Source organism: Tigriopus californicus, chromosome 2 (assembly GCF_007210705.1).
Source record: "Tigriopus californicus strain San Diego chromosome 2, Tcal_SD_v2.1, whole genome shotgun sequence".
NCBI classification, from domain to species: Eukaryota; Metazoa; Arthropoda; class Copepoda; order Harpacticoida; family Harpacticidae; genus Tigriopus; species Tigriopus californicus.
In genome coordinates this window covers 7,437,429-7,463,936 of record NC_081441.1, presented here as the reverse complement: position 1 = coordinate 7,463,936, position 26,508 = coordinate 7,437,429, and the positions used below count along the sequence as shown (strand labels likewise).

Below are 26,508 nucleotides of genomic sequence, written 5' to 3'. Positions count from 1 at the left end.
CATCAACGTAGCTCCTTGGAGACTTAGGACTGGCTTGTATTCTTTGAGAGAGCCCGCGCCGTAGGTCAGGGTGACTACACAGCCTAAGAGCGTTGGTTTCCAAAATGGACAGACATCAGATTCGAATGTCTGTTCCAGGGCTTGTAGCTAAACAAACGGTTCAAACTGAAAAAAACTGGTTTGGCTTTTAACTCCTCGAATCTCAGAGAAAATAGGAAGAAGTTTGGAGAATTTATGAAATGACGTCACAGTTGGATATTGTCCTGTTAGTTTTTCTCCTTCCTAAGTGTTTTACGCTTCCCGGCCAAAGCTGCCAAGAGGTAGAAAATTTAGCGTGAGGCTATCTGCAAGAAATGCCGGGGGATCTACTCCTATTTTAGAGATTTTTTAGGTATAGGTTATGGCAAAGACGAGGTCATCACTGGACATGAACAGTAGGAGGAACTTTATTTTTAGAAATTGTTTACAAATTAGTCAAAGACTTTAAATTGAATATGGACTTTTTTTAAGGTCAATCAAAAATCTGTCATATTTATCAACATCTTAAACCCAATCCAACAGAGGCGGTAAATGACGCTAAATTTTCTTCATGAAATAGTGTCAAAATTTTCTTTCAACCTTCCTTTGGTTTGAAACTTGGGGGGGTCAAGCTACCTTGAAAAAGTAATACATTGCCTGATTGGCTACCTTCCTAATTACTATTGGAGCATTCAAAATATATCTAGTAGAATAGTTAATGGTGCTTGAAATAGCTTCAATGTCCTAATGATGAAAGCCCTTATTGATGAAAACATCTTTTTATGGAATCAGCAAAATTGATGCCATAAATTAATACCCTAATGTGCAGGTTAAACAACAAGCAACTTTTTCGGCAGCAACGACCCAGTGGCATATCTTTAAGCCACTTGTAGCCGACATAAGACTACAAGTCATTGGACGGTAACCTACAAAATAACATAAATGAAAATGAAGACATTTCAGTGAATTTCAGATTATGTGCTAAAATTTATTTATGCATACTTGTGTCAATACTTAGACACAAAAATCTTGATTAAATGTATATAAAACTCTCAATCAACCTCTTCCCTTCTACAAAATGAATGCTAAATGCATAATATCCCTATATTTTAAAATGGATGCATGAATTCGCAATTGATCTTATATCATGAAAAGCAAAAGCTTAAAACAAATTGAATAATACTGGGTTTCATATTTACAAAACTTGATATTACTTAACAATAACTGTATTTTAGCTTTCTTTAAATAATCCACTTTTTAAATCACTAATTGATTTATCAATATTAAAATTACCCAGAATGAGCCTCCGCTCACCATTTTGAACAATGTATCTTCCACAGATCACATACCGACTAGATCTCGCATTGGTGCAGAGTGCAGAGCAAAATTAATTTTGCGTCAGCAGATCTGTACTAGAGCTGTCCATTGGATCCGACAGGGTTTCCGAATCCAATCCGAACTGAGTTTTTGTAATCCGAATCCAAGATTTTTTCCCCAATGTAGCCGAATCCGAATCCGAAATTACGGATGCTGTGCATCGGATCAGACTTTTCAGATGCAATTGGATTTGAATTTGGGTTGGATGTACCAACAATTTTTATGTTTGGATTCAGTCGGATTGCACATTTCGTTGGGATTCGGATTCGGAATGGAAAAAGTCCGATTGAGTTCAGATTGGATCCAAGTTCAAAATTGCAAGAAAAGCTAAATGAATATAAGAATTTGTATCATTGCACGCAGAGTGTCAATCTCCTTTTCCCAGCCTGAGCCATGAATCAAATTTTAAAACAAATATCTTTGAAGCCTTATTTTAAATACCCAAAAGCTTTTCTTCTCTCAAAATATTCTTACTTGCTTACTTGGGAAATTTCTGTGTTTATTGTACCATCATCTTGTAAAATCGACGGAGCTTTTTGTTGGGTTGAGCTAGAGGGCTTGTCAAAGAAAAGTCACTCCAACCATGGAGATCTCAATTCAACTGGAGGTCTATCAAATTGTCGCCGTATACCCCGGTAGGCTTTGATCTCATTAGGAAACGGGGCTAAAACGATGAGTTAGGCCTTACCTTGGATCGGTTTTCACTCTCCATTCTGTTTAAGAGACTACTGCTGATCATGGTCAGTCAACGTTGTCCAATTTTCACGTATATTGTTGTTTATAACTCAAGATGATTGACATTGGAATTCCAGGATCGTGTAGTAGTTGGCCCCTTTTTCGCTCTATAGTTAATAAAACAGGTCTGATTCACTTTCAAGGAGTGCTTGGATGTTTCTGGCAACCACTCACATCAAAAATATTTTGGAACTTTACACGAATTCTTGTCACTTGTATTTTTTATTCGAACAAGTCATATTTCACGGTTCGTCCATCTTGTATCACCCGTTTACCTCAACAGAACTTGGACAGTTGAAAAAAAAATCCTGGTGGACAGGAATTCCTCAAGCTACAGGTTAAAACTAGCCACGTTCCTCCCTAATATTTCGAATGTCTATGGCGAGGGAATTTGCCTGGCTTGGAGAGCGTGACCATGATTTTTTCAATTTCTGGTCGGGAGGCTGAGTTCAATGGTTTCTAAAATTTCCGTTATAATATTAGGGTACATTTTCGGCGTCAAATATGTCCACTGTAAAGTCGTCCATGCTCCAACCAAGCCACTTGAGACTTTGCTTGGAACACATTTTGGTACCTGGGCTGCAGGGTGTTGGGCTGATCGACTTCTCTTGCATTAATCACTTTCAACCAAAGCAGACAAATGAGCCATCAACTCACTGGCTCCCTGAATTCGGAACTTGATTTTGAGAATCACGTAACTAAATGTAATCAAAGCCAATCCCCATCGCACAAACACACTGTATTGATTCTAAATCATGATAACCGTGATAGAGACCACGTCATTGCTAATAAATGCAATTAACTCGTTTCGGACCAAACTTGTCCGAGCAGCCGCAACCCGGCCCAACGGCCCATTTCCATTTTTTTCTGCCGGCGGTAAGAAAAGAATGAAAATTACTAAACCTCCAAATTCATTCCTTATTGTTGCACTATTATGATTACATAATTACATTCAATAGTACTACAATTCAAGCATGTGACACAAAGAAAATTTATGCTATTCTATTAGTGTTGCAAAAAAAACATTAGTGCAAAAGGAAAACTGTATTTTGACTAAAGCAAATCCACTCAATCTCATCATTTTAAAAGGTTGAAGTGGCAAAAAAGCAGATTTAGTTAAAGTTAAATGAGTTCTTTTAAAGTCAATTGGGTAAAAAAGCAGATTTTGCAAAATATTTCGGATTGTAATTGGATTAAACAAATATAGCTCGGATTCGGATTCAGATTCAAATTTGAGAAAAAATTAGGATTCGAATGCGTTCAGATTTGGCAGAGCTCTCGGAATCGGTATTTTTTTCTTTTCTTTTTTGCGGACTTCCTTACCGCTACCGGGATTGGAATCCCAGCACTTCAAGACGAGAATATTATTCATTTTACTTGACTTTTATTTATATATATTATTTGATCGACCAACAAATTGGAGTTGGCTGATCTGGCTAATCCTTGAATATAAGGTTGATCCGGAATTTTAGTCTAAAACTTGTCCAAGTCTGACTTAAATCCTGCTACTGGATCAACGCCTACATACGCCCTACGAATATTTGAGGGCAGCAAATTTAACAATGAAGGAGCCCGAGAAAGAAGAGACGTGGACTTCATTGTTTTAACTAGCTTGGATTCTCAAGGGCTTGAAGGTGCTCTCAAAAGGCACGTTAAGCCCCTACGATCACTACAATTGACCCAAAATCCTGGGTTGGGACAAAGCTCATGAATGCTTTTGAAAATTTACAATATCAGATACCTTTCGTACCTTCTCTGAATACTGAACAATCCCAACCTTTCTATCCTCTCCCAGTACAAGAGCTCTCTCACATCTTCAATGTTCTTAGTAAAACATCTTTGGACCTGCTCGAGCTTTTGCAAACCTGTTGAACTAATTGGAGCCCAAATGGGAGAGGTATATTCAAGATGCGGCTGGACAATCGACTTGTACAGAGCTAGCATCGTGATACTATCTCTGGACTTAAATGCACCATATATCCAACCACATGTTTGAAAAGCTTTACAAACTTTTAACTGGATATGCTCATCGAACTTTCCATTATCTTGGAGAACTACACCTAAATCCTTCATGGATGAGACCTGCTCAATGTCCTTACCTTCATCATCTAATAGTGGAGTGTCTAATGGCGTCGACCCGAAGGTCAGTGAGCGGAATTTCATTCCATTCAGTGCCATGTTACTTGCAGTAACCCAGGAGTAGATTTGGTCTAGGACCTCTAAGAGACAACCGGAGTTCTGACCATTCCTACCAACTACCAATTTTGTATCATTAGCATAAGAAGAGATACTGACATTACAACTACCAAGCTTCTGAAGCGGAGCAATGAAGATAATGAAAAGGAGAGTACCCAAAATGGAGCCCTGAGGGACACCTGACTTGACATCATGTATGTCACGAAGGGATCCTTCAACCTTAACTGATTGTTTCCTACCACAAATGAAACTTCTTAGCCAATTGAGAACCTTGCTCTGGATCCCAATCTCATGGAGCCTGTTAACTGAAGGGCCATGATCTACCGTGTCAAAGGCCTTGGCAAAGTCGAGATAGACTACATCAACTGATTCATGGCTCTCTAGTCCCTCAATAACCTGCTCTATATGCTCAATCAGTTGGGTAACCGTGCTAAAATGTGCTCGGAACCCGTGGTGGGTAGGAGGAAGGACTTCATGGTATGGATTTGGATTTGGTTGGATAAGGAAAAAGTTATCGGATTCGGATTACCAAAGATCAGCTCGGATTGGATTCGGAGACCCTGTTGGATCTAATGCACAGCTCTAGTACAGATCTGCTGACCCAAAATCCATTTTGCTTTGCACTGAGGTCGGGCCAATGCGAGATCTAGTCCTTATATGATCTGTGGAAAATACACTGTTCAAAATGGTGAGCGGAGTCTCATTCTGGGTAACGTCCAAGCTAGAGCCATTGTGGTAGAAGAGTACGCGCATGAGATTCTTGATCCCAAAACGTCCTGTCCATTGTTCTGTGGTTCTTCAGTTCACTCCCAAGGCGGCTTTTTCTGTGTCATGTATTTACTTCATTGTTGTCAAACGTAGCAAGAAAATGAATTGGGTGCATTTTTTAAAAAAATATCTATAAATGACCTGTAAATATATCACATGGAGGGCATCAACCATTTTGGTGGCAATCACTGGCACAACCATTCGAGCACATATTATTTTTTGCTATAAGGGCTCTTATTTGCAACGTCACACGGCCCAAAGAAAACGGGAAGAGGCACGGTAGATTGCTAAATGACCTGCTCTCGCCTTGCCTTGAACGTAATTTCTTTTCCAGACATTATGTGACCCGGGGCACTAATTATAAAAAAGATTTTAATAGAATCAGCCAAAAGCAACACAAACGCATTACAATTCAATAAAAAGGAATTGGCTCAATCGGCCCTTTTATTGGAAGAGGCTGAGTGACAAAGAGCTCTCTGAAGTGCACAACGTTAGACATATTTCGTGCAGCGTAAGGGGGCTATTGAACATGGATAAGCTTCAAGGGGCCCTAAGAGAGAGAAACCTTCTTTGCGAATGCATTTGATGGAAATGAAATCAATCGCTTACGTGCTTAAATACTTTTGAGTTAGGCAAAATAGGATGAAGTACAACAGAAAAAACATGTGAATGTAGCAGTAAGAGTTGTCTAAATTAGGTAAGTATTGCTTTTAAATAATGTCTTACAATTCAAATTATTCCCTTCTAACAGATTTGTCTGTGGCGTCATTGTAGTCCAGTTTCTAGTGGTCTATGGAATGTTCAATGGAATTTGGGTTTGGTGAAATAGATACTTAATGACTGGAAAGGTTTTTGTTCCAAATTTCTGCTATTTGCCAATCTTGTTGGTTTCAAAATCGGTGCCCATTGTAACATAGGTCCCCTTCTTGTTCAGTAAGCTCTTTTATGTTAGCTCTCCAATTCACTGAAAATGTGTTGGATCAGGCAGTATGCTCGAAAGTTCTCTGCATAGGGGACTTTAATTTTCCGGCTAGCGTCGTAGAGTGGGAGGCCAGTCCCGATGGGTCTATTCCCATTTCGAAATCGACATCTCAGTCGTTCAAAAAGCTGGAAGAATTTGCGATCTTGCGCAATTTCTCCCAGCATGTTGGTGTGGCCACCAGAGTGCATAATGGTCTTTGGTCTTTTCCAATGACCCTGATCTGATCCAATAATCTGTTAGATCATCAAGTTCTTGAGATAGGGGCGACCATTACTCAAAATCCGGCGTGCTCTAAAGTAAGACCGGCTAAAAACGTCGGTCTAGCTAAGTTCAAGTTCAAGGATGGGCATTGGCCATTGATTATTGAAAGATTAGAAGAGCTGGACCTGGTTTCAATTCTGAAACAGGAATCCTCCATAGATACAGCAATTGCTCAATTAGTTTCAGCTTTTAAGGAAGTTTGCTCCAGTCAAGCAATCTCTGAATGTGTTCCGAAAGGTGGGACACAGACAAAAATTCCAAAATATAGGAAGACTTTGATCAAAAAGAGTTGCAAATTAGCAAAAAGGCTGAAGAGCACTTCGAATCCCGTAATTGTGGGTAGTCTCCAAAAAAATTGGACTTAATTCAGGGTGAGATTAAGGCCTCCATCGAAAATGACCAATTTCAAAGTGAGAGAAAGGTGGTTCAGGAGGTCAGGTCGAATTCGAAGGCTTTTTTCTCTTATACGAACTCTAAGAAAAAAATGAAACACTCTGTTGGGCCCTTTGAGGTTGATGGGGAAGCCATTAGCAATGTAGAGACTATGGTAAACATGCCTGGAGATCAGATCTCCAGTGTGTTTACAACCCCGCTGAGTTTAGAACCAACAGCTCATTGTTCTAATGACGAGTCTGTTGAGATTGGGGAGGCTAGCCAAGTTGAGCAATCTGATGATCTCATATTTACATATCAAGATGCTTTAGCAGCCATCAGGAACTTGAGGCTTTCAAGTTCTCCTGGTCCTGATGGTGTGACCTAAGACTATATATGTGTGGTTGTGGGTATATGTGGGATATGGGTGTGACTTCTGTTTCTGATGAGATGCTCACTGGTTCTTGCTCCAGTTTTTTTGTACTTGATGCGTTGCATCTTGAATCAGGGTAAGTTTCCATCCTCTCTAAAGTTAGCTCATGTTCCATTTTTCAAAGGGGGAGATAAGTCGCTCCCCAATAACTATAGGCCAATTTCACTCACTTTGAATATTGCTAAGGTGTTTGAGAACATCATGAAGTTCAAACTTGTAGAACTTCTTGAAGTCCATGATGTCCTTCCTCCTAGCCAGCATGGCTTCCGAGCATATTTTACCACGATTACCCAACCGATTGAGCATTTAGAACATATTATCGAGGGGCATATTTTTCATGCCCTTAACAAAAGCAGACGTGAAAGTAGTATCACAATGATCTGTTATGCCTCAATTTCTTTTTGAGCTCAAATAAATTGATGAGCTTGAACGATCTACCAAAATGTTCTTTAAGTTTGGAACAATTCTTGTTGAAGTATCATAATAACCTGAAAACAAAACAATATTTTTTTGTCTTGAAATGCTAGGGATTTCATTCCCGTTAGTGGTAGGAAAGTGCGCAAATGGAGGGAAAAGTTCATTCGTTGTGGCAAAACTATCTAACCTCACTGAATGTTAGATGAACATTGAACTTTACCAAATGTATCAGGGTCCCTAAGGTGTCACAATATTGTTATTTCTCTCTTCCTTGCTTCCCTGAAACAACCCTCTAATACCCATGAATGGAGATACATAATAAGTAGATATGAATAATCAATACAACCAATGTCTTATATATGCTAATGGCCTCGGTTCCATTCCTACAAAACATGACAACTTCAGAAACATTTTTTTTGCGCAGAAAGTGCGCCGTTGTTCAAAAGATCATTTTAGTTATCGCACGAACACTAACTGAAACTAACTAACTAACCAAAAAATGCTCAAATAATTCATTCTTTCATTGATTGAAGCAAATCACGGTTTGGTCCCTCTCGTTCGGGATTCATGCTTAACACTTCAAGAACTACTTCATGTTTGATATTTTCCCTCTCTGCTTTAAATCCATAGCGTTTTCAGCCATCGAATAGGTCGAAGTTTGTCTGGGGGTCAGCTTTGAAACAACATCAGGCAGGTATAAATTCTTGCCCTTGCCTGGACATCCACATGCTCCAGTACCAGGGATGTCTTACCTGCTCTGCCCCCTCCAAACCGGCCCAGTTGTTGAGAGCTCTCCCTATCCAGTAAACTCAAGGGAGCAGCTTCTACGATTTCGGCTTGCCTGATTTCATCCCACTGAGCGATGTTTTTAGGCGCAACCTGAGGATTTCATACTTCGTGCAATCCATCCACAGGTAACGACAACTTACATCAGGGTGTTGTCATAATGGTCGTTTGAAACTGTACAACATCAACAATCCATGCGATTGTTTTCATGTGCAAGACAACATGTTTTACCTATTGACCTCCTGGATACTTCTAAGTTTACGCTTCAGTACAAGCTGGTCACAGAGCGATTTTGCCAACATCCAACGGGCCGACAATGACTTATTATGGTGCTGTGTTTCCGAGGAGGAACTCATCAAATGTCAGGAATTCTCCGAAGCCGCAGAACGAGACAATCTCATATCGGACATCACATTCGGCAGCTACTTCCGCAGCATTAAATGCAAGCAATATCAGAACAAAGGCGAATGTATGCGGGTGTTGGATATCAATTCTAAGTACAACCCAAACATCATGACATTGGATGCCGGAGAAGTCTTTGTTGGGGGCCGCTACCACAGTCTCGTTCCAATTCTGAGAGAGGTCTACGACGAAAACAAGGATTTCCATCATTCTGTGGCGCTCGTGAAACGGAACACCCTGCCTAATGTGAATACAATGAGAGATCTTAAGGGAGTTCGAGCTTGCTTTGGCACTGTGGGGAGTTTGGCTGGATGGATCATTCCCATCTATAGACTCATGGCTGGCGACTTCATGGATATTTCAGACTGTAACAACCACGTCAAGTCCGCCATTGACTTTTTCGGCAAAGGTTGCGCCGTGGATTCCTTGTTGGACCGTTACAACCCATTGGGTGATAACTCCCACAACTTTTGTGAACTGTGCGGATCCGACACACCAGGAGTGCGATGCACCACCCGTGATCCCTACGCTGATTACACGGGGGCATTGTTGTGCTTGAAGGATAAGGGAGAGGTGGCATTTGTTCATGAGCGCGTCCTCCGGGAGGAGCTCGAGAATCAGGATGATTACGAGCTACTTTGTCCCACTGGCGACGTGGACGGCTCATTTGTTCGAAGACCGGTCACGTCGTTCAAAGAATGCGCGTGGGGAATATCACCCGGACAGGCAGTGGTGGTATCATCCGCTATGGACATGAAGGAGCGTCAAGGTGTACAAAGCTTCTTGAATAAGGCTGTTGATCTGTATGGGCCTGGACTGGTGCCATCTTCACCTTCATCTGACTTTGGTCGAGGAGATCCGAACAACGGCATGGACGCATCCAACAGTAACAATAATGGTCAGTCCAGCTCTCAATCATTTTCCAATTTCTGGAACAACCCAAGTAATCGAGATCCAGGAGAATGGTTTGGAAATAGGAATCCAGACCGGAGTTCAGATGGGCAAAACCAATCCTCACAATTCGGGGATCAAACTCGATATGGAGACAAGGATAGGGACCCGTTCCGACAAGGGAGCCGAAACGTAGCGGGTCGGCAAAGGCGCCAACTTAACCGCGGTGACGACAACATTTTTGATAATCCAACACCAAGACCATCTTCGTTAAACAATGAAGTCAATTACGATCAAGACGAAGATGAAGATGCTATGGGACATAAACCGTTTAAGCTCTTCGAGAGCTCCCCAAGATACGGGATGCTCCGCAATCTCTTGTTCTCTGACGGTGCGAAAGGCATGAAGATCATCAAACCAAACGACATGTCCTACAAGGCTTTTCTAGGTCAATCTTACGGTGGTTCCCTAAATACGCCCATGACATCAATCGAAGGAATCCGAAAATGCCCCGTGGGGGACATGAGGCTCTGTGTTACCTCCGAAGCCGAATTATCCAAATGTGTTCGAATGCGAACGGCTCTCAATGCTCAACTGTTGGAGCCTAAGATGAGTTGCAAGCGAGCCAGAACCCACATTGAGTGCATGAGGCAAATTCATGAGGGTGAAGCGGACGTGGTCATGCTCGATGCTGGTGATGTCTATCGTGGAGGTTGGCATTACGGCTTGATACCCATTATGGCTGAAGTGTACAATTTGGGCACACCTCACTACTACGCCGTAGCCGTGACCAAGCAAAGAGACAACTCCTCCGAGTTGATTTACTTGAAGCGGAAAAACACGTGTCACACTGGAGTGGGACAGGCGGCCGGTTGGATCATCCCTATGGCTTGGTTGATCGGAAATGAACGAATTCGCGACTATGGATGCGACTCGGTTCGAGCCGCCGCCGAGTACTTCAGCAAAGCCTGCGCTCCAGGCGCGCAATCCACCTTCTTCACCAACCGCTATGAGTCGAACTATTGGCAATACAGTCATTTGTGTGACTTGTGTCACGGTCAAGCGGGTCATTATTGCGACCGAAATCACATGGAGGACTACTACGGTTACACTGGGGCCTTCCGCTGCCTTGTTGAAGGAGGAGGAAATGTGGCGTTTGTTAAGCACACCACTGTTACTGAAAATTGCGACGGGAAACGGAAAGCGTGGTGGGCGCGGAATCAGTTGACCACCGATTACGAGCTCTTATGCAGAGACGGAACACGAGCAAGCGCTCGGGATTACAAGAAATGTTTCTTAGGCAAAGTGAAGGCCAATGCTTTAGTGACCAGTCCAAGATTTGGCCAAGTGAAAGTGAGTGCCTTTATCAACCTCTTCAAATATGCCCAACAATTCTATGGTCAAAAGGTTCACGATGAGTTCTCATTTTCCATGTTCTACTCGACCCCGCCTTATGCGGATCTCATTTTTCAAGACGCTACCCAGCAACTTATCGTTCTGCCCGAGAAGGAGAGGGATTACACCGTGTACTTGGACCAGGAGTTCCTTAAGGCCTACTCCTTGGTGGAATGCCGATCTAGGGCTTTGACAGCTCAAATCAGTTCCCTGCTTTTCGTGATCTCTCTGGTCCTGACGTTTCAATACGTGTAAGAGGCATTATAGCTAAGTATTCTAGTTTTCTATTTTCATACGGTAGTTCGTGGAAATAATACTTGACATGGAAATAATCAACAATGAAACAAGAGAGACATTGTGCGTGAATTTAATTGACATCTGAGCTGTCCCTACGTGCTGGACTGGCCAGAGTTAGAATACATCCTTGTTGAAGGAGGAGCCTTCGCCCGGTCTTCATCTTCTTTCTAGACCACAAAGTCTTCTTGGGACGTTTCTTTGAGGCTCCACTTTGACCGCCTCCGTTTGTCGGCCCTCCTTGTGTGGTTGTTTGGGTGGCCAGAGGGTTTAAAATGGCCTTTAATGAATAATCACCATGGGTTGGGAGAAATTTGGTGGGATATCCGGCTATGGTGGGGTTCTTTTGCTTGGCAACTCGTTTCAACTTCAGTTCACGCTTGAATCGGGCTTTTTCGAAGGGAATGAGATCCGACACATTTCGCAGGCCGTGAATGCGATACTTGATCAGCTCGCTAGTTCTGACTTTGAGCTCTTTCTCCAAGCACAGGTTATTTACTAACGAGACCTGCTCTTGTGCCGTGAGGAACTGGGTCAGGCTCTTGAAGGCATCTAATACCTCTTGTTTCGGCCCTTCCCCTTTCTTGACGGCCTTCACTTGGTTCGATATTTTTAGGGGCGAGAACTTGGAGCCACCCCCAATTTGCACGATTGGGTTCTCTCGATAAAATCTGGACACCAACTGATAATCTCGAGCCACTCGCTTGCGACGTACTTGTTCTCGCAAACGGCGCTCATAAATGTCACATTGAGCCAATTTTAGAGCCACATCCACATCTTCGTCCTCGACAGATTTGTCCGCGATTTGAGCCACTAGGTTCTCGGTGTCCTTGTCAAAATCTTCGTAGTCATCCCGATGCGGCATGTAACCCAAAAGTAAGGCTTCCTGGCTACTCACATTTATAGGCGGGAGCTTGCCCGTCAAAGTGGGCGAGAGTGGACCACGATCTGCGGCTTGAGTATGATCAACGGCGTATCCTCGTAACTCCTCTTTCCAAGTGTATTTGCCTACGATGCCGTGAATAAAGTGTTTGATGAGCTCTTCCTTGCACTGATCGGCTGTTTTGGTCTCGATGTGCCCCGCGATATCTTTCCAATTTCCGTAGCCGTACATTTCCACCGCATCCAAGAGACGCATGCATTCCCGTGCGTTCCAAAGATGACCATCGGCCTCCTCCCGAACCATGAGCCCATGATGACTGAACGAAAGACCATTACCTCCACCTACACTCCGTTTGGAACGCCCTCCATTCCCTCCCCCCGCCCCACCACTCCCATTCGAAACGTCATCCTCAGGCTGGGCAAACAAATTAAAGCCCCCATTGTTCATGAATATATACTTGTGCGTGTTTTTGTGCTTCCCAATTTGGGCGCCGCACGCAAAGCACGGTAGACACAGGTCGAAGTCGGCACAGTCCCCGCATTTGATGCGGAGTCCGGCGATATCCTCTTGGCAGTAGTCGCAGATGTAGCGTTGGTAGAGCTCGGACACGCCCGAACCCACCTCTTTCTCGATTTTAGCCGGCAGAGTGGAGGACATGACAGCTAGGATTGTTCCATCGGCGAAGCTAGGGTACTCCCAGGCCAGGTTAGGTGATCCGGATGCTCAGCCGACGGATGCGGGCTCGGATTTGGGAGGTTGTCGCTGTGTTCCTGATTTGCTTGCAGAGTTCGCTTTGTTTTTTTTTCGGTTCAACAGAGAGGCAGGCAAGCGTCAGGGCTGCTGAATTGACCAGCGAGCAGAAAAATGATGAATGGATAATCTTCGTATTCTGTGTTGGCTACCATATGATTCTCTTTGTGTTCGACCAATCAGTTCATGTGCAAATAACGCATGGTCATCGCAGGCACAGTCGTCGTTTTAATATTGGGTTAATACATACTGTTTCGAAGAAAGTTGGTAGTCACTTTTTGGCCGCCCTGAAAGTTCAGTGTTGCCAAGCCCTGTCTCAAAGTAAACATAAAATAAACCAAATTACCGGAGGATCGTCCGCCTCCAATTTCCAATGCGATTATTGTCTAATTTGCAGATCAATGTCGGTCAACCACTCGAGAACAGAAGTTATGGGGTTATATCGATACCAATACCCACATTTAGAGGTCGAGTATATTTTTCAAGAATGGCAACAAAATAGAAACAAGCCAAGAGAAATTAGGATTTGTCGGGCTTCAATTCGCTTCGCACTTTTCGCCCTCTTTGAATGACTTTCCGCATTTGATCCCACTTGCCCGTGGTATCGGGAAGGTTCTCAAACAAGATGTGATCGGTCACATCTTTTGCCCATTTGTTTTGATCGGGTAAGCTCTTGTAGTCCGAGTAAGTGTGCACAATAGGTGTGCCTTCTTCCACACCTTTGCTAATCAAAGAGGCCTCATCGGTAATGGGCTGTGTCACCATGGGCTGAGAGGGCTCCATTTCTTGGCCTACTCCGTCTGCTTCCGTTTGGTTTTCGTTTTCTGTTTCTTCCACTTCCACTTTGCTCTTCTTAGCTGGACACGGCTCCTCGTCAATCGGGTCTGCCTCTCCGGGAGGGGCGGGCTGTGCATCCGTGGTTTGTTTGCGTTTTCGGCAAGTGGTGTCCTGCATCTCACCCCGAATATAGCCCCCTTGTGTTTTCGAGGACAGTTCCGCACGCATGGCCGCCAAAGAGTGCTTCTCCGACATGGGCGGGGCGTCATAATAGTGGCTTTCATCTCGCACCGTCTCGGTCAAGGGCGCATTAAACCCGGGCCACGTCACCAAGCGATCTAAATCATATCGCACTTTCTCATGCGCTTCCACCACTTCGCCATCTTCGGCGCCCAAATCACTCAAGGCGTGGCCTTGATTGACAAAGAGCGCGATCCCGGAGTGTCGTATCTCGGCCTCCTTCATCCAACCCGGTGGATAGCCTAAGACCCGCATGCGATAAATGTATCCGGGCAATTGATCGGCCCGCAGTCCCAAAGCTTCGCGTAATTTAGCCGACGGCCAACCCGGCGTCAAATGCCCAAATTTCTGAGGTTCATCCAAATGATATCGGGAAGTGCCGCTACCCGCTGGCTGATTCTTCAGAAACTCCTTGCGATTCTTGGCAATCTGTCGCGGATCCCGACGCTCCTGGCAATCGGCAATCATATGACTGCCTCCGCAATTGAAGCACGTGTTCCTCGGTCCCAAAGACGCCGAGTCTTGGCCGGACTTGATCCACTCCATTTTGGATTCGTACACGATTTCCGAAACCGCGCCACCGGGATCGACCTCATCGTCCTCGATGGGCTCTGTGTCAATCAGGAACGAACTCTGGACGGAAGCGGCCAATTGGGCTTCGAGATCTTGGAGCTGGGCCCGAAGTTGGTCCCGTTGGGCCAAGAGCGTCTGAATGCGGGTCTTTAAGGCCTCAGGATTTTCGCGTAAAAGGAGGATGGATTCCAGTTCAGATCCGAGGGCGGGGCTTTGCCCTTCACCGGCCACCGTGGCTAGCGGACTAGGCGGATCGATAGGCGGATCGATGGGTGGATCGTTGGGCTCCTCGGTGGACATGATGGGTGTGTGGGTGTGGGTGTTGGGGGAGGGGGGACTTGGTTTATTTTTCCGCTCGCTGACAATAATTGACGGAGTGATGCAGGTTCAAGAAAAACAACAAATACGCAAATACGAACAGGGTGACCAGGAACGAGTCGGGGATGTGGGATCTGGGACACCGGTCCGATTGCCTTGACCGTCATGTTTGAGATGGGTGATGAATACTTGCCAGAGCTCTCTATATTGGTGGGCTAAGCCCATAAAGTATACCATGTTTTCCAATGCCACCATCTCTTATCACACATTTCGTTTCGAGCAGAGCAATGCCTTAGAGGCTATTTTCCACATGCTTTGCATCGTCATATCGCTTATTTGCATTTATTTATGAATCTTATCTAGTTGTAGGGCGGAAGAGGATCTCAATTGTCGTCCGATAAAATTCAACCGACTTCGGAGTTATGAATTCAGAATGACTTAGAACTATGACTCGTTAAGTCATCACCCTGTTTGTCAAGCATTCAGCTGATTCGTGTGGAAATCAAGAAAAATCAGATTAGAAGAAGACAGAAACTCATTCGAATAGAGGATCGCCGACCCCTGGGGCCGGACTTTGAAGGCGTGTTGGTGCTTGAGCGGTGGTTGAGCGAGTGAGCCAGATCTAGCCTCCTCCACCATGAGTGTGATCCAGATATGTCAGGATTTCAAGGATACCTTGGACTTGTTCCGCCATCAAAGCCTGTATTTGAAGCCCATTTCCCGCATGAACATCTCGGTGCAACTGCCGCAACTCAAGAAATCCGGGGCCAAGATCTCCAATTGGGAAGTCATGGAGAAGGTCAAGGAGATGGCCAAGCCTTTCCACTTTCCCGTGTTCAAGGTCCGATTGGCCATGAGGATACATGGCATTGATACCTATATTCTTTAGAACCTGCCCGTTGTCCGTTTTTAGGTGGTCAAATCATCCTTGGAGTTCATTCGTTTTGAGGCCGAGATCGAGAATTACGGCTGGATGGATCAGGTCTTGGCCAAGATCGACATGAAAACCATCAAATTGAGTGGCTTTCAGGAGCTGCTGAAAGTGCGGGCAGCCGAATCACGGCCTCCGTTTCCCACCCGACAAGAGTGGGACAGCTACTTCCGCGAGAATCGTGCCATGAACGAGATGAAAGCGGGTGAGAGGCCAGACACGGTCTACATCAAGAACTTGCCTTGTCAGTGGTTCCTCAACTCGCAAGACAAGTCCGGCATGGCCAAGGACAAACCCAGCGAATACGTGCTCAAGAAAGTGTTTGCCACTTTCGGCGAGATTCGGGCCGTGGATATCCCCATGCTGGATCCCTATCGGTATAGTGCTTAGACGGCAGTATTGACATCTTTTTTTGGCCAACCATAACCACTATGAATTGTTATCTTCGATGCAGGGAAAAGATGAAGTCGACCATTTCAGGGATTCAAATTTTCACTTTTGGTCAGGATTTGGTGTTTGATGCCTACATTCAGTACAAAGAATATATCGGTTTTGTCAAGGCCATGAATTCTCTCAAAGGCATGAAGCTTTTATTTAAGGATCGCTTCGAAGAGAGAGCCTGGGTGGCCAATATTGTGGTAAGACCTTGGAAGACCATTCTTGTCTTGGAATGTGTGGAGTCAGAGTCAGAAGATGCTTGTTTTTTTTATATTCCAGGTAGATTTTGATCGCACCAAGCATTTGGCTGAATCCACAATCAAACGAAGAGCCTTAGAGCGCGAAAAACTGGCCCAAAAAGAGAGGGAATTAGAAGAAACCGAGAGGAGAAAAGAAGAATTGAGGGAATTGAAGCGATCAGACGAATTGTGAGTCCTCATGTCGACTTCTTCACAAATGTGAATGGAGTGGTTGTATGGCATTATTATTCAATTATTGCAACAGGCGCCGAATGGAGAAAGAGGAGCGTGAGGAAGCGGAACGCAAAGCAGCCTTGAAAGGTGTGAAAGAAAAGCGAAGAATGGAACGGGAAGAGCGACGACGACAACGCAAACTCGAACAAAAACTCCATTACAACGAGGAGGAGGTGGCTGAAAAGATTGCGTTGGAAGAGAGAAAACTCCTAATTGCCCAGAGAAAGCTGGAGAGCATCCGGCTTCTGGATGAGCTGCTCGACCGGGTCAAGGTGATCTTCACTTCTCCAACCTGGTTGGATTTTTCTAAACGTCTGTGGCAACGTCTTGACCGATTGGCTTGATACCTGCTGCGATCATGGATCTCAGAGATGACCGAGCGACCAGATGGTCGTTCTTTTGATGAAGATCATTATTGTATTCATCAGGGACGATTCTTTGCTTTTCTTTTGAAACCGAAAACTGATCAATGAGAATCATTAAGAGTTGCCAAAAAGTAAATAGACGATAGGAGGGTGTGTTGTTTGGATTGAAGGAAAAAATGGATACGTTCAAGCAATGATTTGGTCCAAGCAAAGCAAAGAATCGTTAAGAATCTCACTTTTTACTCGTTGAGCTTGCCACCCCCTCGAACACGGGCGAAAGGATTGCTTCCATTGTCGTCAACGATAAGAATGTCACCATCGATTGGTAAAAACAGTTATTGCTCAAGTTCTTCTCATGTGTTTCGGGGGCTCAAGTAGAAATGGGCGAGAAGACAAAAAAAAAGAAAAAAAACTCCGTAAATGGGCGGAGTTTTGGTCAGGTAAGGTCGATCATAATCTCCCCCTTCTTGCGTCCGTTTAGGCCATGAAACATCGTGAAAACGATGTGAAGAATTTGGAGAAAGACTTGTTGAGGACGGCTGCCAAAGAAGCCAAGGGCACGTTTGCCAAAGCGGCCACCATTTTAAGTACATCCTTCAAGGATCAGGATGAGAAGGCACTCCGCGATAAACTTGTTCAACGTCTCAAGCAGAAGGAGCTCAATCGAATGGAGCATTTTGGGGATCGGCTCCGGCGAACACAGGGATTGGTTTCGAATTCGGATTCCTCATCAGATGGTTTGGAGGTAAATCTGATTCCTCCTGCCTTTTTTTACAGCTATAACGAGGGATTGACCAAAGAACCTCTATTCTTCCTACAATTTTAGGACATATCTGATGAAGAGAATGTGGAGGAGATGAAGTCAAATGAAGACTCAGACGATGAGAAAGAAGACATTGATGGTGATGAGGAATTGGCTCTCACTTCGACCGATGAAGAAGAGTTTGAGAAGAAGGAACGGCTCCGGAGGCAACGAAAAAAAGAAAAGAAAAAGGATAGGAAACGGAAAGAGAAGGAAGAGTCCAAGAGAAGAAGAAAGGAAATTGAATCGCATGTTAAGGTGGCCCAAAATATTGCCGACAGGGATAAGCGATCACGATCTCGGGAGAAAAGGCATTCCAATTCTAGAGACGACGAATCTCGTCATGGCAGTCGAAGGTAAACCAAGTTTTTCGAATGTTTCAAATGTATGCAGTTTTAACGTAGACGTTTTTACATTTTTTTAAAGACGTCAAGCTCATATGGATGAAGAGCAGACAGTCTCAAGCTATCGGGAAATTCGAGCTGAAGAACGCCTTCGAAAACGTCTGGAAGAGAAAGCGGCGGCCAAGCAAGCAGAGCAAGCCAAAGAAGAACTTTACGACCAAATGGTCAATCCGCATCTTTATGGGGAGGGTCGTTCCGGCCATCGCCGCTTAAAACCGGGTGAACATTATGAAGATGTGCAAAAGAAAGAATTAGAAGAGCAAATTCGAATTCGAGAGCGTTTGGAACGCGATAAACGGCGACAGCAACAGCGACAGCAACAACAACAACAGTCCATTCAGAGAAGAGATCCACGTCATTACGACCATCAAAGTTTGAATCGGTCTCGTTCTCGAGAAAATCACCACGGATCTCGTCGTTATGAGAGGGAAAGTCAGAGTCGAAACCGAGAGTATCGTGCTCCTCGGAATGAAGCACGATCTCACGATAACCCAAGATATCGCACTCATGATAGCCGGGAGGACTATCCATCACGAACATATCCCGATGCCAGGTCAGAGTCTGGCCATCGGCGAATGCGCCGATGACCTACGAGTTTCTTGCTCTGCCAATGTGATTCCTTACAGCACTATTGAAATAATTGAAAACAGAAAAATCTGAATAAGGTCTTATTTGTGCAAGGACAGTGTGCAAGGGCAGGGCAGCAAGTGATACCAAGTAATGGATATCAAAAGATCCGCCCAGTCTTGTTTCACAATGACGTGGTCTTTGCCTTGTGGCAGTATCGTCTCATTCACGTGAACACATACTGATTCCGGGCACTAGTTCTTCCACGTTTTTTTTTTTATATAATAGGTATACGAGCATGATAGAGCATTTTGATCTTGGATGATTTTAGGCACGGTACGAAAGAGAAAGAGGTCTACTTCCAATTGAATGGCTGGGAGGATGGATGGATGGATGGATGGATGATTGAATCGAGTTGAAAGAAGAAAGGGGGGAAGACACAGCCTAAAGCGTATTTTTGCATTACAAACAATTTCCCACTGCCGATGATCTTCCAACAGGGTAGGATCTGTATTTGAATTGTGTTGTTAGTCGGGGTTTTGTGGGGTGGACGAGGGGAGGAGCGTGAGAGTGCACATGTGCACATTCATTTATTGGGTAGATTCCGATGAATGAAATCTTTCGTCGAAGAACTGAGTTTATCAGGGAATTGTATATCAAACGTGACGAGGATGTCTCCCCGTTTGGTTGGCTCCTTCGGACGAGGCAGACCTTTGCCGACGATTCGTTTCACAGTGCTGGGCTTCAAAATCTCGTCGCTCAAGTCCAAGGGGATCTTCTCATTGGCGGTCAGAGTTGGTACTTCGACATTTGTCCCACAGAGTGCCTGAAACAAATGGACACAAATTACCATGGATTGTGACGAAGATCCTATTTTGAGCGTGGGAACCACCAACAGCTAACCATCCACCCATTCCGATCCGCCAAAACAAAGCAAAAATCACACCTGACTCCCGCTGTTCGCCATCAGCCTCGACCTTATGTGGGTAAGGGATTAAGCCAAATCAAATGAGTCACTTTGGTATCTTCGACCCAACATGTTAGGGAGGGATAGCTCATTTACACATGTGCAGAATATCATTTCAAAATCCACATGTTTCATGGTACGGACATTTTGCCTCACCCTCAAAACAAGCGAAGATTTCCCATCAGTTAGATGGGGGGGTTCTATTTTTCTAGGCGTAAATTCACACTTGGGCCATGTTTAAGTGATTTGGGCCTAGTAACAAACTTTTAAATCTTTTCATCCTTTTGAGCCAAGCTATGGATGCCTACAAACTTGGACAGAGAAACTTAGTTCTTGGATATTCTTGTATATGATTGGTAGCGTTTGCCTTTTGCACGAGTGAGTGATTTTACGCCCGTCAAAAAGAATTAGCCCTTTCATTGGAAATCAAAAAACGAGCCCAAAAACAGGACCCAGATCAAGATCGGAGATGTCATGGCTTATTTCCAATAACGTCAGAGACGGGTTGTTCAAAGGTGGAAATTTAGCCATTGCTATTGTTATCTATTCTTGCCAAGTGGGTAAATCTGAATTTTCTGAAGGTTGACATGGACGTCTATCTCGACATGACCATAAAAAGTAAGTTCCTCTTTTTGATCTCAACCAAATATGATATTTGTTTTTGTTTTGCGAATGTAGCCAAAAACCATTTGTCACCAGTTTTCACGCTTGAGCAGTCAGCACGAGGCATTTGGAATTTTAGGACACACTCACTCATCTTGTGCCCTGTTATGAGGAAATGTTACAATCCCCCCAAAAGACTCGCGATATCGATTAGGTCCTTCGAGCTTTTACGGTCATACTTTTCCATCTGATCATCTTCCTCATTGCCTGGAGATGCTCTGGGCCATTCAGACCCATAACTTTCGAGTGCAGTCTAAATGGAGTTGCGAATTGATTCTATTGCTCATCTAGCACTAAGACTGGCTCGAATTTGAGAAACTCAGATCTAGCTAATTAGAACTCTATCCCCGATCTCATTTTGATCTACGTCGAGCGACTCGGTCCAAGCCTTGAGCTGTTCTTGCTTAAGCCTTGGGGTCAACGTTCTTTTGGTTGGCTGGCTTTGGTTGGCAGCAGAGAGTGCATTAATCCTACCTATCAGGTTCGGGTGCAAAGCTGAATGATGTCTTTAGATCTTGAGTGCTTTGTATAATCCTAGTGCTGCTACAGCGGCATTGTATTCTGGGGATATGTGACGTCGTTTGGCTGGTCGATGATTGTCGGAAGGGTAGGTAGAACAATGACGTGAATTGGCCCAAACCAAGTTGCATTGAAAACGCAGTGAAAACGCATTGACCACCTTGGCGTGACTCGTGACTTGGCGAGTAGTGAATCATGTGACCACCGGAAAAATTTCACTTCCTTGGATCATAGACCAGTCAAAGAATCACCGCCATGAAATCTATTCGCCTGAAAGCGTTCACGAACTACTTTATGCCCTAACCTCAACTCAATCCCAGTGAAATGAAATGAAACCTACTTGTCATAATGATTCCCATTCAAAAACCTGATTTGAATTTCCACCAACTATAAAGAACTGGAAGACGAGTCGATGGCCGCCAACTTTCTTGGAGAGAAAGTTTCGCTCTTAGGAGAAGAAAAAAATACCCCAAGCGTGTGTCTCGAGTTCGATCCATTGTATTGCCAGAGAACGTGTTCTCGCAGTACTAAAAGCCTTGTCATGAAATATGCACTTCCAACCAAATTCAGTAAGTCCGAGAAGAGTGTGTGCAAGGCATGCAAATTACATTTGATCAATTATTATGGTCAGGGCTGAGAAAAGTGACTAATCGTGGTGTGCGGATGTCAAGTTTCTGCCAATGACCGGTTCAAAGCGAGCGAGGAGGGAGGCCTCACTCATGTTTTCGTATCTCAAATTCATCCTGTTTTAGAGGTGTACTGAATGTACATCTCATCATTTTTTTTCGGCTGGAAGTTTGTGAAATGTCAAAAGTGGTAAATGATCAGGAAAGAAACCTTCATTTCGTCAAGGATGCAGGCAAAATGTCCATAATATACGAGGAATGAGGATGGGGTGGAGAGAAAATCGTTGAGGAGAAATTTTGATGTACGATGACACTTTGAAGAAAAGAGATTGAATCTCCTCCTCACAGAGATTGATCCATCCAAGGCGGTAGAATCATCCGCAGACATCTGTCGATCGAGGAAGTCAACTCGGAACACGAATTATGATGAATTCCTTCACATTACCATACCCCTCAAGCACTTACTGTATATGCAACCGATAATATATTTTTGGGCTTATCAGGTACTAGCTATCCCATCTCACGAAGTGCTGACCAATTTTACACCGCCCAAAACGGTTCGGATTCGTATCGTTTGTGTCCTTATCAGCCAATCGCATGACGTCATGGGTCTAAAATGGAATGTCTGGCCAATTTCATGCTATGACATAGCAAGTCCAATCTCCAAAATGACAAAGTTGACTCGACCGACCATTGCTTAAAGACATCCCCGTAAAGCAACCAAGTTTGATCCATTTTCCTGGATCACTTGAAAGAGATTTTCAGAACGACTCGGGAACAGGATCGTCTTGGCTATTGCTATTGGGCCGAATGATGTCATGCCTATGTTTACGGGGCAATCCTGGGTGGGGATGGGAGGGGTGGGCCAGGCACTCGCTTACTCGATCGTTGCAATCCAGCCTAGCACCCAATCTTCGTAGTGTGTAGAGTGTGCAGAGTATACGTAGAACGAAGCCAGCCAGCTATCGTTTGTCGGAGCACGATGATGAAGATGGGAAGATGTTTTTCGTTCATTCGTTGACTACTACTTAGCTTACAAAACAGGGTGATTCGAGGAATTCAAGCAGAAGGCTATGGTGATTATGGTTATGATTTGGCAAGTCATCTCCGAGAGCATGCACCCATGCAGAGCACGACACTTGTCAAAGGCTTAAGTAGTAGTGTCTTCACAGGCGTACCTTGAAGCCCGAATCATCAATAGCTTATTCCATAACTTATGGAAGGCAACGGGAGGGCTGTGAAAGTACAAAGTGTCCCATTTTGGAGCAATCTGTGCTGCCAAGGCTGATTTTCGTGCGCAGCGACTGATGTTTGAATGCTTGCCTACTACATTACTTACTCCATCCCTACCCTATGTAGTACGATGTACTGTACATGAGAGAAGCACACTCGTGCTTTCTTTGAAGTGTTTGACAGTGAAAAACATTCGTAGAGTAGAAGCTACTAACACCTAGATCTATTTCTTTCTGTGAGCTTTGTGGGAAATTTTGTAGATGCAAAAGGACCACTGCCATGTCGGTGAGAGTTTCCGGAAACCTTGCATAACTAGACCGTTTGCATACACATTGCAAAGAATGTGGAGCGAAATCTATCGATTTGAACATTGAAGCCACTGTGGGGCGATTCTAATGGGATCGGTCCTCTGCTCTAGATCTCTGGTGGACTCGCATCATCAGTTTCCATTTGGACCAAGCAAATACCGTATGAGCATCATACATAAGGTCTGTTGTTGAGACATGGAAATGTTCAGAAAGAAAGATCACTAGTCAGACTTGTTTTCTTCGCCTAGACATGCTAAATGCTTTTCGGTGCTTTGCATTTCACATTTGACTTGAAAGAAGGCTAGCGTAAGCAGTGAGATTCAATATTGAATCTTACTCATTCATTTTTTTCCCGCACACTCGAAACAGACTCCGTTTCTCTTTTTGGTAAAATTGGATGTCAATCATGTCAGAAACATATATCGTTCGTCTCCAACCAACTGTCCCTAATTTCTGGGAACAAAAACAAATTCCCCACTCATTGAGACGTTCATTTAAGACTGCCACCTTAATATTGGCCGATTAAAGAAGAAAGTTGTTCTTTTTCCCTTCCGAAGACGTGAGTCGGTGACTACGTAGATCTCTGTCTTTTATCACGATAATTGTCTTTCATGATTGTGAGTGAAGGTGATTAGCTTTTTCTTTTCTTCTTCGCCTTCACCGTGTTGGTCGTGGCTTACCTCCTTAAGTGTCACTTTGCAAGAGTATTTGAGGTCAGACGCCTCCCTCTTGAAATTGGGATGAGGCTTGTCCCGGATAATGAACACGATATCAGCAGGAATCTTATTGGGTGCTTGATCGCCCTCGCGTTGAAAGGTGATCTTGGTGCCGGACTTCCATCCTGGTTTCACGTTGATGGTCAGGACTTTCTCTTCTTTTCTGACTGTGCCATCGTTGGCCACCACTCGTCGGGAAATCTTCATCCGCTTCGTCACGCCCCTTAAGATGTCTTCCAAGGACACGTAGAGATCATGTTCCACCGGTGGGTCTTGCACTTTTTCCTTGCCTCGCCCGATCCCACTTGAGTGAGAGCCCACATTGAACGATTGTGATCGGAAAGGGGTTCGCGATCCAAACGAGCCCAGACCACCGCCCAGACTAGCAAATGGATCGTGGTGGTGATGGGCACGGTGGAGAGAATCGTGATCCATGACGTTGTCATTGAATAAGTCCGACATGCCGGGCATGTTGAAGAAGCTCTCAAACGGATTGGAGGTTCCAAAGAACTCGGCGAAGGTGGCTCGGGGATCGCCGTGGAACGTGTACGAGAAGTTCGTCCCCCCGGTGTGACCTCCCATTCCGCCCCCTGAGCCCATGTTGCCTGGAAACAGATGATGGAGCGCGTTCAATGGGAAATCGTCTAATCATGATTTGACCTCCCATTAGATTACTCACCCTTGAGTCCTTCTTCTCCATATTGGTCGAAGATCTCTCTCTTCTTTTTATCGCTCAACACTTCATAGGCTTCGGCAATCTCCTTGAATCGTTCTTCCGCGTTGGCGGATTTGTTTTTGTCTGGATGGTACTTGAGGGCCAATTTTCGGTAGGCTTTTTTGATCTCGTCCTCCGAGGCTCCTTTGGCCAAGCCCAACACCTTATAGAAATCTTTACCCATCCTCATCGTTCTGAATCACGCACGTTCATTCACTTAGCACTAACAAGAGTCTCGGTAAATGTTTGACCGAACTCAAGCTCTTCATCGTCAAATGGATCAGCCAAAGTGTTCTCACAACCTGGAAGACATCTTCTTGTCGACAAACTCAGATGAAGAAGCTGGATGAAGGGTCGGTCGAGTCAAGGAGCAAAGCCAGCGACAGAAACAGCCAGACCGACTGAGCCCTCGCTGACGGCCGTGTGTATATAATGTGTTGCAAGCTGGCCTGATGAGCTTTTGGATTCTTCCAGGATCATCGCTCCTCCTCATGTCCTATCCAAGCTCAACTGCTATGCATGTGCGGAATCGATGGAGCAGGGAAGCCACCTCGGATCGACGGTTGCTCTCCTCGTTTTACAGACTGCGGATCTCGCTCTCCCAAAGAGTGCCTTTCATTCGACGTTCACCCAACATGCCCAGGCTACGTGTATCATACATATATGTCGTCCGTACCTACGATTCACGAAATGAAGCGGGGGAGACCGAGCCCAGCGAGCACCCAAGGTAAGATGACTCAGACCTCTCGCCCTCATCATCATCATCGTTCTAGGCCCCCTTTCCCACCTACACATCATGTCTATATTTCTATCCATCACCGCCGCCACCGCTATGAAGGCCCCAAAACTTTACCCTGCCTCGATCAGAATGATGATGATGATGGAGAAGAACAGGAGGAGGGCCAGCTGGAAGACGAGGAGCACGAGGAGGAGGATGAGAATATCGCTCTCACTTTCTTAGGACCTGTGTCAAGAATGTCCTGCTCCTGCTCCTCCTCCTTCCCGCCGGTAGTTGAACCCGCCTCGTGAGCTAACCCGTTGGGCACTGCAGTGTTTGTTATACTGTAAGTCACGCATGGATCGACTCAAGTGCAAAAGCGTTTGGCAATCCGATCTATAATGGACGGGTAGTAAATGAGTTGAACAATTCGTAAACGTAATATTATCACTCCTAGGCGTATTGACCATGTGAAGTAAAGGAAATAAAAAAATATATAGTTCGGCATCCTGATTTTGGTCATTTTATCGAGGAAGAAACCATTTTTATATCTCATTAGGCTTATTGAATTTTTACTTTAAAACGTTATCACTAGAGCGGGTAAAAAAACTAAATTTTTATAAAAAATATTTTTATAAGTATTTTGGCCATTTCCTCAAAAAGTAAATATTTAGATTTCAATTAGGTTTTCAATCTCGTGGGTAGTATTTTCCACATTTTTATCATATTTTGGCGATTCAAGGAACCAAACACGTGAATTCGTAGAATTTTGGTCCAACTCTAAAGTGATATGATATCTAATTCAAAACATTATAGCCTCCAGCAGAAATATGGCGGGTTCATCGATTCATATTGAACAGAATAGGAAGAAGGCTAAAAATGATTTTTTTGGTACGTTTTTACTGCATCCATGAACATTTTTAACTAGAGTAACTATGATACAGTGGAATTTTCTACTATGGCAGGTTGATGGCTGCACTATCTACCGGGTGTTTCATAATGAAACCCGCTGCAGGTTAGGCAGCAACATAGAATTTAGTCTTTAGAGTTTCACAGATTTTTCAGAAATTTCAGAATTTGCCTGAGGAATTGTTGTTGCTTTGTTTTGGCGTCGTCTTATCTTTCAAAACCAAAATTGTGATTTGCCAGTTATGTTCTGTTAATTTTTCCTTATGCAGATAACAATCATACATAT

The 26,508-nt window shown here is 44.3% G+C and overlaps 5 protein-coding genes across 5 annotated transcripts; 2 read left to right on the top strand and 3 right to left on the bottom strand.

Annotated features, from left to right (window-relative positions):
- The first annotated feature begins 8,248 nt into the window (after positions 1-8,248).
- LOC131893091 (transferrin 2-like) lies at positions 8,249-11,386 on the top strand. The gene has a single exon (XM_059243031.1). It carries the CDS (start codon positions 8,568-8,570, stop codon positions 11,286-11,288), a length of 2,721 nt encoding a protein of 906 aa, XP_059099014.1. The 5' UTR covers positions 8,249-8,567; the 3' UTR covers positions 11,289-11,386.
- On the bottom strand, positions 11,302-13,033 carry LOC131893101 (transcriptional adapter 2B-like). The gene has a single exon (XM_059243044.1). It carries the CDS (start codon positions 12,865-12,867, stop codon positions 11,401-11,403), a length of 1,467 nt encoding a protein of 488 aa, XP_059099027.1. The 5' UTR covers positions 12,868-13,033; the 3' UTR covers positions 11,302-11,400.
- A 381-nt stretch (positions 13,034-13,414) lies between these two features.
- On the bottom strand, positions 13,415-15,117 carry LOC131893102 (zinc finger CCHC domain-containing protein 8 homolog). Its single transcript, XM_059243045.1, has one exon. It carries the CDS (start codon positions 14,848-14,850, stop codon positions 13,480-13,482), a length of 1,371 nt encoding a protein of 456 aa, XP_059099028.1. The 5' UTR covers positions 14,851-15,117; the 3' UTR covers positions 13,415-13,479.
- Positions 15,118-15,362: 245 nt separating this feature from the next.
- Positions 15,363-18,945, top strand: LOC131893094 (A-kinase anchor protein 17A-like). The gene is made up of 8 exons (XM_059243034.1): positions 15,363-15,709; positions 15,782-16,176; positions 16,254-16,437; positions 16,517-16,665; positions 16,742-16,982; positions 17,557-17,820; positions 17,902-18,233; positions 18,304-18,945. The coding sequence occupies exons 1-8, from the start codon at positions 15,506-15,508 to the stop codon at positions 18,866-18,868; spliced, it is 2,334 nt and encodes a 777-aa protein (XP_059099017.1). The 5' UTR covers positions 15,363-15,505; the 3' UTR covers positions 18,869-18,945.
- Positions 18,933-25,118, bottom strand: LOC131893109 (dnaJ protein homolog 1-like). Its single transcript, XM_059243052.1, has 3 exons — positions 24,560-25,118; positions 23,845-24,485; positions 18,933-19,674 (listed from the first exon to the last, which is right to left on the bottom strand). The coding sequence occupies exons 1-3, from the start codon at positions 24,783-24,785 to the stop codon at positions 19,435-19,437; spliced, it is 1,107 nt and encodes a 368-aa protein (XP_059099035.1). The 5' UTR covers positions 24,786-25,118; the 3' UTR covers positions 18,933-19,434.
- Positions 25,119-26,508: the final 1,390 nt, after the last annotated feature.